The sequence below is a fragment of the Manacus candei genome, unplaced genomic scaffold (genome assembly GCF_025592945.1).
Source record: "Manacus candei isolate 608988 ecotype Guabito, Panama unplaced genomic scaffold, ASM2559294v1 h1tg000011l, whole genome shotgun sequence".
Lineage (NCBI taxonomy): Eukaryota > Metazoa > Chordata > Aves > Passeriformes > Pipridae > Manacus > Manacus candei.
In genome coordinates this window covers 22,820,258-22,834,226 of record NW_026138059.1, presented here as the reverse complement: position 1 = coordinate 22,834,226, position 13,969 = coordinate 22,820,258, and the positions used below count along the sequence as shown (strand labels likewise).

Genomic DNA, 13,969 nt, shown 5'->3' with positions numbered 1-13,969 from the left:
AAGTATCCAACTGCTGAGTTTTTAAAGTGTTTTAGCAATTTGATTTCTGTTATGTACAGGGGTGTTGCAGACACAGACTTTTGTTTTAGGATTTCTGCTGGATCTAGCAAAGTATGTTGGTTTCTCAATGCTACTCTGAAAAATCTGCATTTCAAACAGCTCCTGCTCAGCTGCTGCCCAGCCTGAAGAATGTCTCCTTTCTTAACTGCAAAACTCTTTGGGAGCCAAAATATCTGCTTTGTGTATCAGGGTTGGAGTAGCTTTTGATTTCCATCTTATGCAAGGCATACCTGATTTTTAAACTAGTTTTGAGATTTTTATCCAGAAAACAACCTTCAGGTATGCATGCCACATACCAGTGGCTTTTTGCCAGGAAGCCCTGGCTGCTGTGGTGACCTCTTTTAAATTGTAGTTAGTCTCTGTGTTTAAAATGACAGCAAGTAGGTGAATCATTCGTCCAACAGGAGATGCTCGGTCTAGTCAGATGATATTTGAACTGACATCTTCTGCATTTTGGGAGATGCAGAAGGAATCACGTAAGTCAGGCTGGCCTAAAGACTCTCCATGCTCTCTCTTGGAACTGCTGCCCATGAAGGATTCCCCCTCAATCACAGTGTGACACAATTACCTCTTTTATTTGGGAGAAGCCTTAGTTAGTCCTTCTGTTTTAGCCAGCATTGATATACAAAATGCGTTAACATGCCTAAACTTAGAAGCAGAAACACCACCATCCTACATGAGTGTCCTAAGTATTTAAAATTGGCTTCTGTCCACTCTGTGTCTAAAATAATAACCTTTCATTATGTCAGTCAGCTGGCTACCTTCAGTTTCCTTTATATTCTATGGGGAGAAACAGATACCTCATCTTAAATATTCATCTTGTGGAAACTAGCCTTTAAGATATCAGATTGCTTTATTCACCTGCATGGCAGGTCAATTCTCCACACAGATTATTAGGGGAACTGATGGTACAAAGCTCACAAAAGGTATTTTAAAGTTGTCTAGCTGAGATTAATTACAGATTGTGAATCACGCCTATACTTCACGTTCAAAAGATCTGTGGATTGCCCTCATCCAGCCTTTCCCACAGCCTAATAGGCACAGTAATTTCCTGAAGAGTGACCAGAAAATGCTTAGACTTGTCATAACTCCCAGTTGACAGTTCTCAGCAGCTCACCATGGGCTTCCTGCATCACGACAAGGCTTGTAACTTGGATTGCCCTTTGTGGGTTTGCGTCTTCATGCAGGACATTGCAGTACCTAAGGCCATCACACTGGGGTGTCTTCACCATTTCCCCCACTGCTTTTTTGTGTTCTTGCTGCCTCATTGGATTAGGTAACTGATCCAGCTAAAAGAAATAACAAATAGTTCTAACAGCAACATGAGTGGGAACTACTTCAATAAGAAACAGTGCTGATTTTAAACACTGTAAATCCAGCGTGTAACATCCCACGCGGTATGTTCAACACTAGTAGAGTACTTGAAGAAAGCTGCTGTTCTGATGACAGAAATTAGGTTAAGGTGCACGAAAAATCCCACTGAAAGCATCTCTATGTACATGAAAAATTCATTAGGAGTTTTCAAAAAGTTAACTGTAGCAACTTTGATGATTTATTTAAGTATCAGATTTTATTTATTTCCAATTCTGGTGCTTCTTTGTTTCTCAGGTGTATCACCCTGATATGGAAACCTACTTCAGAGGATATGACAGATCAAAATATATTATGCAGCCATGGTTGAAAAAACTCTGTCCTCATGACTGAGCACTTCAGTGTCTGTACATGTAATGTACGTCCAGACAACAGATGTCCTTTTTAAACTTGAGCAAACAGACACCAGGATAAAATGTATGATTTTTCCTATGACAAAATAAAACATTCCTAAACACTTTTTATGTTGAACACTCAATTTTGTTAGAAGTGAACACATTGCATGTCCAGTTTACCATGACTCAGGGTGGGGATTAATTTCTTTAGAGACTTGGGAGTAAAGGCGTAAATGCAGCCCAGTTTCAGCCAGGAGTACCAAAGGTTTTGTGCATCAAATATCTTGCTGTTTTACAGGGGCCAGAGGAATAAGATAAGGAGTTGTGAACTGCACTTACAGAATTAATTGTAACCTTAATTTTAGGGGATAGAACTACTATAAGAATAAAGTAAAAAACAACAAAAAACTCAAGAAAGCATAAAAATTTTATTAAGAAAATGATAGGATTTGAAAGTTTCTAGAGCAACTTGTTTCTTCTGTGTTCTTTTCCCCTTATCTCAAACACAGTAAACACTCTAGAAGATGCATAAGCAGTAGCACTCTGGATTCTTTCCTGCAGAGTCAGTGAATCAGCAGAGCGTGGCAGGTAATTGTCTATGTGGCCTCCCCATTCTTTTGTTCCTTCTTCTTTTATCAGTAAAGGTTTTCCCAGTGACTGGCCAAACAATCGACAGACTTCCTGAGCTTTCCGCCGTGTGTTTCCAACAGCAGCAACACATACTTGACGGCTGAGAGATAGAAGCAGCAGCACAATAACAAGCAGGGCCAACTGATGTACAAGTGTTCCTGCCAAGCCTTTTTGTGCAACTGCATAGATGTTAAGGCACAGCACCTTCCCTCAGCTTCTGGGCCACAGCTTGGGCATTTGAGAGGAGAGTGTGGAGAAAATGTCAGCATCCTCATGAGTTCCAATCAAGCATTTCTAACACCTGTATGCTGCAGGCATCCCTGCTGTGTCATGCAAAGGAAAAGTTCATCCCTTGCTCCAAGCATTGCAGTGGCCCAGCAGCCAGGCATACTAGCACCTGTTTAACCTCACTGGCCTGATTCCCTGATCTCCTGTGTACATACCTCTGACATACACCTTTGACACCTTCACAACCATTAAGAGCAGCTAATTGAGCTTGCTTCTTGGACCAAGCATAATTATTTTTTTTAAAGAAGAAACCCCAACCAAGATTAAACTTCCTTCTGCCTCCTCAACTCAGTGGGAGAAACTAGACTTTGAATGGTCAATGCTTAAAACATGTCAAGATCATGAGCTTCAGGGCAGCATATTTCGATGCTGAGGAAATGCCAGACCTGGTTCTTTCCAGAACATGTCAGCAGCTAAGAGTAATGGGAATTGGCAAGGGTACTTAGAATTATCAACCTCTGGTAAACTCTTCCACCTTCATGAATAAATAAAAATTAAATCTACCTGTGCTGATGGAACCAAAGCCAAATTCTGTTGACCTAGCATTCACAGAAGATTATACTTCCAGTGGAAATCAGTGGGAGAATATTTTTTATTACACTGTGCTTTTTCACCTAGCTCTATCTTCTGGGCTGAACAGCATTAATTTATAAGTTATACTTAAAACAAATGCTGAAATCTTTGAACATAAATTTTAATAAGTGTGAAGGAAACTATTTACTCCCATTTCAAACAGCATAAGTTATGTACTTATGTTAACTGAGGCTGTAAAATTTGTGGTGTGTGAGAGAACTTACCGAAGGGTGTCTATGGCTTCTGGTGTATGGTAGAAATGAGGTGGACTGATGGTAACAGCAGTTCCTAACTTTTCAATGAGTAGATTGCAAACAGTCTGCATTTTTCCAAAATCACTGAATATAATACTGACCTGGGAGTGAACACAGAGATCACATGAGTAACTTTTTCATTTTCCACTATCAATACTTGTATTTAAATCAGTATAAAGCCAGACATGTACAAGGTAACTAAACATACTAGTCCTGTATATCACTCCAACATTTATTTACTTAAAAGACTTTTACATAGCTCCAGAGACTATTATTAGGTTTGCAACAAAAGAAGTTCATTAAATGGTTTAAAACTGAGGATTAAGAAATCCCTTTTTGTGAGGAAGTATGGCATTCTTGGTATGTAGACAATCTGAAGAATGAATGTGCTCTTTGGGGCACATGACTAAATGCATCCTGGTTCTTCCCTTTTTAGATTACTAGATGTTAATTATGAAGAAGTGCAAGCAAAATGATGTGGAAAACAATGCACAGGAAGAAAAATTACATTTTAATTCCAAGCATTAGGTTCAAGAAACCTAAGATATGAGATTAAGCCTAGCCCAGTTCAGTGGAGGGGGCTCCAAATCCTGTGTTGTCTGAACAGACTCATTGCAGTGCCTACAGAGAACTGGGCACTTCAGATACCTGGATTAAAAACAAATTAAACACCTAGCTGTTGCTGGCTTTGGCAATAAGAAGCATTAAATGCAGATCCATCAGGAATTCAGGTGATTTCCCAAATGCTACAAAGCAGACATCACTATCAGCCCTGGATCCAGAGCCCTACAACCTTCCTTGTGGGAAGTGCTGGCCAGGCAGCAGCTTTCCAGGCAGGAGCCAGCCCTTCTCTGTGGCAGACCACAGTTGCCAAGAGTGAAACAGCACTCAGGAACCAGAAATTCAGGGTCCCAAACTTTTTTTAGAAGAACTAAAGCCTCATCTTCACTTCCCAGTATAGTGCTCTCACCCCAAGTCAGGCTCAACTTCTGTCTTATCCCCAACTCCTTTCCTTTTGCATAGTAATACAGCTTCAGTAGGCGGAGGAGCAAAATACTGTAGTAAAGAAAATTCTACTGCCAAACCCTGTGACAATTGCCCTTGTGATTGCTGCAGTCCTGTGAAGGGATATGGCACAAAAATCCAAGTTATGGCATGTCAGCTGCACCACAGCAGCTTTCTGTGTGTGTACCATAGATTCACCTTGTGGAAAACGAGACAATTCAAAGATGCTGAGTCTCTCAGTGAGAGAGAAGGGAGTTACTTCATATACAGGGTAAGATAAAAAGCAGTTATTGACAATTATCACAACGTAAATAATGTTCACATCTTGTTACCCTTGATAGCCTCTCGGTGTAGTACTTGCACCTCACCCTGCCTTGGATCCTTGCACTGGCTCAGTGGCTCTTCACACAGCTGAGCCAAAGCTGAGCTTAGGGCCTTAGAAGCTGACTGGGATGAAGTGGCAGGGCACATCCATCTTCGGTGTTGACAAAGGGTCACGCCTATTGTTCAAAATTGCACCAAATCTGCATCTTCACCTCAGCTGCACATCCTTTATCTGCAACTGGAAGGTGCAGTATCAATTTGAACAGAGACTGAAGATGAGGCTACACCTAGATTTCTTTCTTCAGTAGGAGTTCTTGCCGTACATATAAAAAGCATATATCCCCTTATGATGTTTTTCCAGAAACATGTCATAGCTGTATTTTGTGGAAATTTGAAAGTCTCACTATGAGGGGCTGTCATAGTGTTTTCCAGATTGCTATCAGCATTTCCAAGATTAGTTCACTCAAGGGGATGAAACAAAAGAATGATCAATCAAAAGAACTACAGGTCTTAAGTAGAGGATAAATCGCTCAGTCTGGGGCAGTTCTGGGTAGCCAGCAACTTAAAAAAGAAGCATTTATCAGATACTCTTAGGGGCAGAAAACAACTGAGCAATAGCTGAATTTTACTGTTCCTGTGCCCCTAAAAATCATGATTTTTCATTTAGAGGTAGATCTGATAAGTTCCATTTACAGAGAATACTTAAACATTAAAATGCAAAGAAGTGTTTCAACTTCATCGGTTATTACTGTGAGAAAGTAATATGAGGGTATGCAAAACTATTACAGACATTTCAAGGCTAAGAGAAGGCTGAAAAGGACAAGAAGTTATGGTTTATAAGGAGACAAGTGTATCAAGAAATGTACAAAACCAACATAATCTTCATCCCATGAGAACCTCATGCAATAAACGAACTATTATGATTACGATATTATAGAGCTTTGTGATCTCATACACAGCTTCATTCTTCTGCATATTTTCCTTTGTTATAGCATGAATTAAAATTTATCTCATTACAGTTGAAAGCCCATCCTGAGTTCTTCATTATACTTTAAAATGGTTATTTGCCTGAGAATTTCTTCAGTCTTCTAATAACTCTTACAGCAGACAAATGGTAAAAAGAGTTTATAGAATGAACTAACAGATGACTTTCAAGATTTTACATATAACACAGATATAATGGCAAACTCTTAACAGAGAAGTGAGTGGAAGTGAGTTTTAACTCCATTTATATTGCTAAAGTATGCAAACATGCTGGTCAATGGAACTGCACTGGTTTATGAAGCTGCACTAATGAAACAAGTATATACATAAAGGGAGAAGCAAGGAGAAACTAATCTCCGCATAAAGAGTGACCACACTGCTACCTAAGCATACAGGGCAGCCAAAACAACAACACTGTGGCTGGATTCTTCAAGTTCTAACACCTGGGTCCTAGGCAACCACACAACTTTTGAACAGCAATTACAGCTGGTCCAAGCTGCTTACAAATGAACACTAAATCCAAGTCATTAGCTTTCCATATAGAATCTTTATTTTTTTATAAAAACTAATAGCAGAAGACAGACAATTGGTTAAGTTACCACTTAACACTGAAGTTGTAAGCCTAAGCTGGTCTGTAGTTTACATAGTAATTCAATATAGTTCTATTATTTTTTAAGTACAGGTCATCTAAAAAACATGATGATTTAAGCTCTCAAGATAGTAGGTGTCTACATGATGAAGTTAAACATGACATTGATTCACACCATTTAAGTATTTTAAGACTCATTTTAAAATCAAAATTTTGTTCTCCAAGCTCTCAATTATTTCTGTATTTATTGCTGTTATTTAGATGAGAATATGCCTTTAAGCAAGCAAACTAAGGAGGCTGAACCTGTTTAAGAGGACTGTAAACCACAGCTCTATAAAACAGCTATCATTTTATTGCAGGCTTCCAGGTTTACTTAGTAAGAATCTGTAAATTTGCTAGGTAGTGATTAAAGTTTTATGCTCTAAAAAAATACATTGCCTGAACACATAATTTCCCTCAGTGAAGGTTTCAAGCACAACATTTATTTCTTGTATGGTAAGAATGTGCAAAAATGTACTCCCTTTAGCAGATACTGAAGTAAATGGCATTATTCCCATAATATCTGCCTTTCACAAATCACTTTTTACCTACAGAATTCCAAGCCAATTAGCTTTGCTTTACTTGGAGCAAGCTGATGGCAGAACTGTATAGAACAGACCAAAATCCAGGTGCTGTTCAACTGTGGCTTAAGCAGATCTAGATTAGGGCTGCCACACCACTGCTACTCCTATCCAGTCTTCTCCTTTGCATTGCCCTCCGTTCAAAGAGCTAAAATAATGAAAAAAATAAAAGCTAATCTGAGGTGAAAAAAAAGGGTTATTAACAGGGGCAGGTTTCTGAACTGCCCAACACCTTGCAAGAAGCAGAGGGCAGGAAGGACGATGGGAGAAGGAGAGTGCAGAATTGCTGGTCTGCTTACACTGCCACAGAACAACAACTAGAGAGCCCCAGAACCAACCATGCCCATCTGCAGCATCATGTAACATTTTAAAAGCACACATTCATCTGAGAAGAAAACCATTCTTTCTATATTACAGTAGCAGAAAACAAGTTCTGCACACAACATGAGACTGCAGATGAACTCTGCTATAAACTGCAGTCCTTCAATAGTTTTTTTTGGACTATACTGCCCTTATGTTCCTTGGTCTAAGGAAAGACAATCTGCAAATTTTCATCAGTCCTTGCTGCTCTTCTTATTCTTTTATTTTATGTTGATTTTTGGTTAGGTTGAATACATACCTCTGCTTCCATTTGGTAAGTATTTTCTACTCTACTAAAGTCTTCTGTTACAGTCATATCTTCTTCCTAAAACAAAGTAGAGAGATATAATCTTAAAGACAGAAATTAAGCATTTTTTGGAACTGTATGTACATGGTGTCCTGTAAAAGTTATGTTTTGGCATATTACTTATGACTTTGCAACAGGAATTTGGAATTTTCCACGCAAACGTGTTCAGTTAAAAACTAGCTGGATGTTAAAGACTTCTTGACATTATTTAAAGTAAATTATACAGTAGCTCTATAATGTAATTTTGCTGCTATTGACTTGAAGAGAACTTAAAAGTGGTTGCTAGGTAGAAGCTGTGTATATTAGTGTGTGACTGTAAATTCACCTGGTGCAAAACCTGGAAGCTTCAATTGTTTTTAGGAAGTATGTGAGAAGTGCTTTTCAGGCCCCTATTTTAATATATTTTAACAGTAGCAGCTTGTAGCAAGGTAATGACTGAACATGATGGTAACCCTTATAAAAGGCTGTTCCACCAGTGATAATTCTGCATCAACAGCAGCTACATTAGTCAACATAATGTCTGCCGAGAGCACTAGCAAATCCTGTAAGACTTATAAACAAGATACTGAACTCACTGAGATACAGAATAACTCCATTTACATCTGAATATTTGACCGACTTGCTAGTGGTCTAACAATCACACTTCTTGCACTCAATTCGCTCTTCAGTAAACAGTTTGGATGAACAATTTATTTAAAACTACTATAAAACAACAAAAAGCACAGCTTACAGTGTAATTGTAAATGCAACTTTGCATTTAATATCCAAGAACCAGGGAAGCAGATACTAAGCCTTCCAATTACTGAAAAGTTTTACTTACTAAATTTATTCACATAGGAAATATTTGCCTTCAGCTTTGACATGTTTCAAAAGATGCTTTGAGTCAGAGTATTTCCTACAGAGGCTCAAATCTTCAAGTTTATCATGTTGTATGGAAGCATATGTTTATGTAAATGACATTAACCATGAAAAGCATTTTCCTTTAAAGATATTAAATGGAAATTACACCCATAATTACCATTGCACAGTACCCTACAAGAAACAAATTCTGAAATGTCAATTTTATGATTGATTGGCAGTGCTCAAATTCAAGCACAACACTCCTATTTTTGGATAGTCTCTTCTAGTAAGGGCAAGGATCATGGACAGTCAGACACTAAAAACTGCTTTTCTCCTTTTACATGGCTGGCTGCGGTTTTCTAAAGAGTGATCAAGACAGTCCAGCACCAACAGCTCATTTAATTTACAAAATGGGGCAAATCTTACTATTTATGATAGAATCCCATTACAATTGACATGAAAGATTTTTTTTTTCTAGAGCTCTCACATATAGAAGTAACCACTCAGAAAACACACACTTCTACAACTTATATTTTACAGAAGTAACTACGCTGTAATACAACTTATAGTAAACAAAGAAAACAATGCATTTGTTTTTCCCCGTCACCACTCCTTAATCCTTTCTTTTAAAAAAAGATCTTTTTCCTGCTGAGCGGATTCAAGTCTTGGAATTTGCCCTCCTAAGGTTCCTGTGTATTCAAGGACAGTGCCATCATGTGGCTCCAGGCGCTATTGCAAGATCAGTGCCATGGACTCAAAGATCATTTTGTAACATCTACTACAAAATTTCCCTCACGCCTAATTTTTATCCCATCAGTTTTGACTGTAGCAGTATGTGTTATTGAAGATAAATGGACGAAATAATTGCCGAAGTCATACGAAGTTGGCCTTCTGTGATACATTGTTCCCATTTGGCACTGTGCTCAGACAAAGATATGAAACAGACAGGTAGGGGATGGCAGAATTTTAAACTGGAATAAAAATTTAGACTACATCAAAAGCTAAAGGTTTTTCATTCCGGATATTTTGACATCTAAATGTTTTGGAATGGAGTGAGCAAAACTTCAAAATCTTTGTTTAACTGACAGTATGAATATGCATCCATAACTGTGTCTCCTGAGTAACAGTTTTGAAACATGAAGAATATTGCACATATATCCAAGGATATGTCCCAGTACAGACAAACTCTAACCCAGAGCCCACTGGATATAGTTTGTGAGCTGGTTTGTTTGTTTTGTTAAATAACACTGTGACAAGTACAACAAATATTATCACTGTTATTTTTAAACAAGATGGCCAATGACAATTTTTAGATACAGTGATTAAAGAAAACAAGTCTCATCTCCACACCACTCCCCAAATAAATCATAGGTGGCAAATATAAAATCAGTTTGCTTCTAGAGAAAGAGAAAAAAATGTTATGTTTGAGCAGCTGGGCTGAGTAAGGGAGACTGGTCTCCCCATTGATTTTACTTTCCCTGCAGCCTTTGAAGCAGACTACGCTCTGAAGTGCTGCATATACTTACAGCACACTATAAATAAATGCCACTATGTGAATCTATTTCTATTTCTGATTAAAATCCTGTGTAAATGTATATGGAAATCAGGTGCTGCCCCCAGGCATCCTGACAAGCTGTGAATGCAAGCTCCTGCTGCTGCAAAGGTTAAGCACTTCTGATCTCACAGACCTCCTATGATAGCAACAAGGGTTAAGGAAATTGTTGTGTGGATTAATTAAAAATAAATATATAGCATAGCCAGCTGATTTCCAAAGAGGCCTTAGATAAGCTTGCAACAACTAGAACCATATGGAGATTGTGAAGAGAGATTAATTTTACAGTTGTCTAGAATGGTATTAGCTTCAAGTGAAGTTAGTAAATGCAGTTAAGAACAAATTGCCAGCAGTGAGAGTTGTTAGCAGAAAAGCTGCAAGGCAAATAAAAGCTCCAGCAGTGGAGTGATTTAAAATTGGATGGAACAAAGCACTAAAAATTATACCGTGGGGAACTACTCTGAAAAAAAAAATAACTTCATGTTGTTTTTCTCAGAGTTCCCTAGAGTTAACACTTTGCTAACACCGACAAACCCACAACTTAAGCAGCATTTCACAGTCTCTCAAGTAAAAAGAACATTTCCTTTCTGCAATGCACGACATCTCAGAAACAGAAAAAGATTAGTGTGAAATTATTATAACTATAATAAGACACAGAATGCTTTCACATTGTAAAAACAGCCCACTCTCCACCCAGGTTATACCAACACTGCTTGCCTGCTCACATTACATTTCTGAACCTGACACTATATACCCAAACAAAACCATTTGTTTGTCCAGGTCATACTTCAGTTTGCAATTATTCTTCCTAGCCTGCAGTGGTGCGCGCAGCCCCTCTAAGGCACATTCACCCATTTAACATCCTGTCTACTCGTCTCATGTACCAGTCACCACGTCTTGAATGCTCCACATGATGCCAATTCAGTCAGGCTCATATCAGAACTGGAAGTCAGTTTTCAGGTTCACTGTAGAGTAAATACTTGCCACTATCTTTTCTAATCTAGCCACACTTGGAAGAGCTATTTAATCACAGCCAGGATGAAAATATCCCATGATCTAATAGCTCACCATGGGAGTGTGTCCAAAGCTTATTGTAATCTGTACTAATAAAAAAGAATGCATGTTGACTTGTTTTGTCTTCTCCTGTTCCTTTCAGAATCCACCAGACTTTACACTCCTTTTAACTCACTTAATAGAAACAGAAGGCATTTCACCTGTAATTCTCCCTGGGACAGACACACACCCAGCTGTGCATTTGGGAAAAACACAGGGAGGAGGATCATGTATCTATCCCAGAGCAGCCTTCATGTCTTCTTGCCATCTAGTCTCAGAGCTGTAATATGAGCTTTTCCTAAATCGAGAGTCAAGGGTCTCCTTTACTGCCTTCTTTATTCCTGAACGGACACTTTATTTAGGTACTGCGCCAGCATCACAGTTTTAAAAGAAAACAGTAAATCCTATTTCATTGAGGAAAATAAAAGTCGGAGTAAACACCCATCTTCAAGCACATGCAGCATCTGAAATGTGGGCATGCAACTTCACGGTGGGCATATTGTTTAGGCCAAGTAACTCACTCTCTTACTTTGCATTTACCAACACTGAATTGCACGGTAACATCATGCCGGATCAGGAAACCCTTATGCAATTTTTTTTACTCCATTGACTAACCTGGTGTTGACAGCAAACTCTGTCATCTCCTTTCTTCCCCAGCTCATTTGCGAATACACTAAAAAGGCACAGACTTCCTGGGAAACTTCAACAGTAAATAACTTTCAGAAGCAACCACTTATCCCATCAAAGATCAGCTTTGTTCTGTTTTTAAGAGCCCTAGGTTGTTTCATGAAATCCAAAAACATCATCAGCACAATTGTTAGGACAAATATTACCCTTATGGAGCATTTACCGTGTGGACAAAGCTTTAAAGACAAGACTATGTATTTTCCATTGTTGTAAAATTACTTTCTGAGGCCAAAAAATTATTATGGTAAAGGAATCTTTTGAGTTCACAAGGGGCTTCTGTCAATTCAGCTATCTTGATCACATCCCATGTTTTTTTCAAAACCACTCAAGTGAAAAAGGAGAAAGAGAGAGGAAAGAGCTCTCTGGGTATTTGTCGCTAAGCTACAGGAATCACATAATTACCCAGACACACAAAGGTACAGTTAAAGTTATGTTGCCGTGGACCCCTTTAGTAGTTTCATCCACAAACACGAGAGGATGCAGCATTACATGAACAGATCACAGAATCAATTAGATTGGAAAACACCTCTGAGATCGCCGAGTCCAACTTATGACCGACCACCACCATGTCAACTAGACTCTGGCACTGAGTGCCACGTCCAGTCTTTCCTTAAACACCTCCAGGGATGATGCCTCCACCACCACGGAACAGCCGAAGAAGGACGGTTTTCGCGTGCAAAACATGCAGCCCGCTGGAGAGCCCGGGCAGCGACAATCCGTTTTTTCCGCTGTGGCTGGCAAAGCTGCGACCTCCCAAAGACAGGCAGCCTTTCCCAGAAGTGCTCCCGCGGCTCCCGAGGCGGAGGGCCGAGAGCTCCAAACACCGTCCCTCCCCTGCTTTCCGCCGGCACCGGAGCCCTTAGCGGGCGCCTTTCCCTCGGGGCCGTCCTGGCGGGAAGGCACCGCATCCCGCCGGCTGCCGAGCGAGGTAGGGGAGGCCCCGAGGGTCGGAACTGCCCCTCCCGCTGTCCCCCTTCGCCTTCCCGCGGGGGCACCCCCGCCCCCCCAGCGGCCCCGGGTGGCGGCGGCGCTGCTCACCGGGACGCCGCGCAGGCGGGCGGTGTGGGCGATGTAGTCCAGCCGGCGGGACACGCTGCTCCGCGCCTCCCCGGCCGCCTCCTTGCGGCTGATGAGCCGCAGCGACACTCGCGCCCGGTCCGGGCGGGCGCTCAGCTCCGCGCTGCCGCTCACATGCACCTCCCGCCCGGGCGGCACCGGAGGCCCAGCGCGGCCCAACAGGGCCGGGACCGAGGCCGGGACCGCGTCGAGCTCGGCGAAGACGCGGGCGGGGGGCGGTGCCGGCAGCGCCATGGCCATGGCGGCGGCGGCCCCTGCGGCACCATGGCAACCCTGGGGCGCCACGTCACCGCCCGCCCACCGCCGCCCCGCGCGGCCCCCGGGCCAGCGGCTCCCGCCGGGATCGGCGCTGGGGCCGAGGGCACGGAATCACGGAACCGATTAGGCTGGAAAAGACCTCTGAGACTGTAGAGTCTAGCCTGTGACCGAACACCACCGTGTTAGCTATTCCATGGCACTGAGTGCCACCTCCAGTCTTTCCTTAAACACTTCCAAGGACGGTGTCTCCACCGCCTCCATGGGTAGGCCATTCCAATGTCTAATTGCCCTTTCATGTGAAGAAATTCTTCCAAATGTCCAACATAAACCTCCCCTGGTGCAGCTTAAGATCATGTCCTCTCTTCTTGTCGTTGGTTGCCTGAGAGGTCCCTCTGATGCTCGCCGAGGGGGTGCATGATCCGCTTGTCCTCCCAATTCCTTTTCTGCTTTCCAGACAGTCGGGCCCCAACTGACAGTCAGTGTTATCCCCGCCCAGATGCAAGTTTTGGCATTCTCTTTGCTGAATTTCATGAGATGCCTCTCAGCTCAGTTCCCCAGCCAGTCTGAGAGACAATGAAATGAGTTACTCAGTGACCAGCTCTGTATGTCTGGTCTCATTTGTATGAGGATTTTTGGGAAGGACTGTGAATATGACATTACTGTTTACATTTGTGTTACATCGTGTTTTGGTTACTTGAAATCTGCAGTCTAGCACAGAGGCTGGAATGATACTGAATGTTTATACAAGGTCTTAAAACCTTCAGAATTCCCATTGCAAAATGTTGGAAAGTCTGTGTTACAT

At 41.2% G+C, this 13,969-nt stretch overlaps 1 protein-coding gene across 1 annotated transcript; it reads right to left on the bottom strand.

The window, feature by feature from the left end:
- Nucleotides 1-2,179: 2,179 nt before the first annotated feature.
- Nucleotides 2,180-13,158, bottom strand: IRAK1BP1 (interleukin 1 receptor associated kinase 1 binding protein 1). Its single transcript, XM_051778065.1, has 4 exons — nucleotides 12,871-13,158; nucleotides 7,653-7,718; nucleotides 3,482-3,612; nucleotides 2,180-2,496 (listed from the first exon to the last, which is right to left on the bottom strand). The coding sequence occupies exons 1-4, from the start codon at nucleotides 13,147-13,149 to the stop codon at nucleotides 2,226-2,228; spliced, it is 747 nt and encodes a 248-aa protein (XP_051634025.1). The 5' UTR covers nucleotides 13,150-13,158; the 3' UTR covers nucleotides 2,180-2,225.
- Between the last annotated feature and the right edge of the window lie 811 nt (nucleotides 13,159-13,969).

Coding starts and splice junctions, on each gene's coding strand:
- IRAK1BP1 (XM_051778065.1), bottom strand. CDS start 13,149: ATGGCCATGGCGCTGCCGGCACCGCCCCCCGCCCGCGTCTTCGCCGAG. Junction 7,719..12,870: donor CCCGCCTGCGCGGCGTCCCG/GTGAGCAGCGCC, acceptor ACTTTGTTTTAG/GAAGAAGATATGACTGTAAC. Junction 2,497..3,481: donor GAAGCCATAGACACCCTTCG/GTAAGTTCTCTC, acceptor TCTATCTCTCAG/CCGTCAAGTATGTGTTGCTG.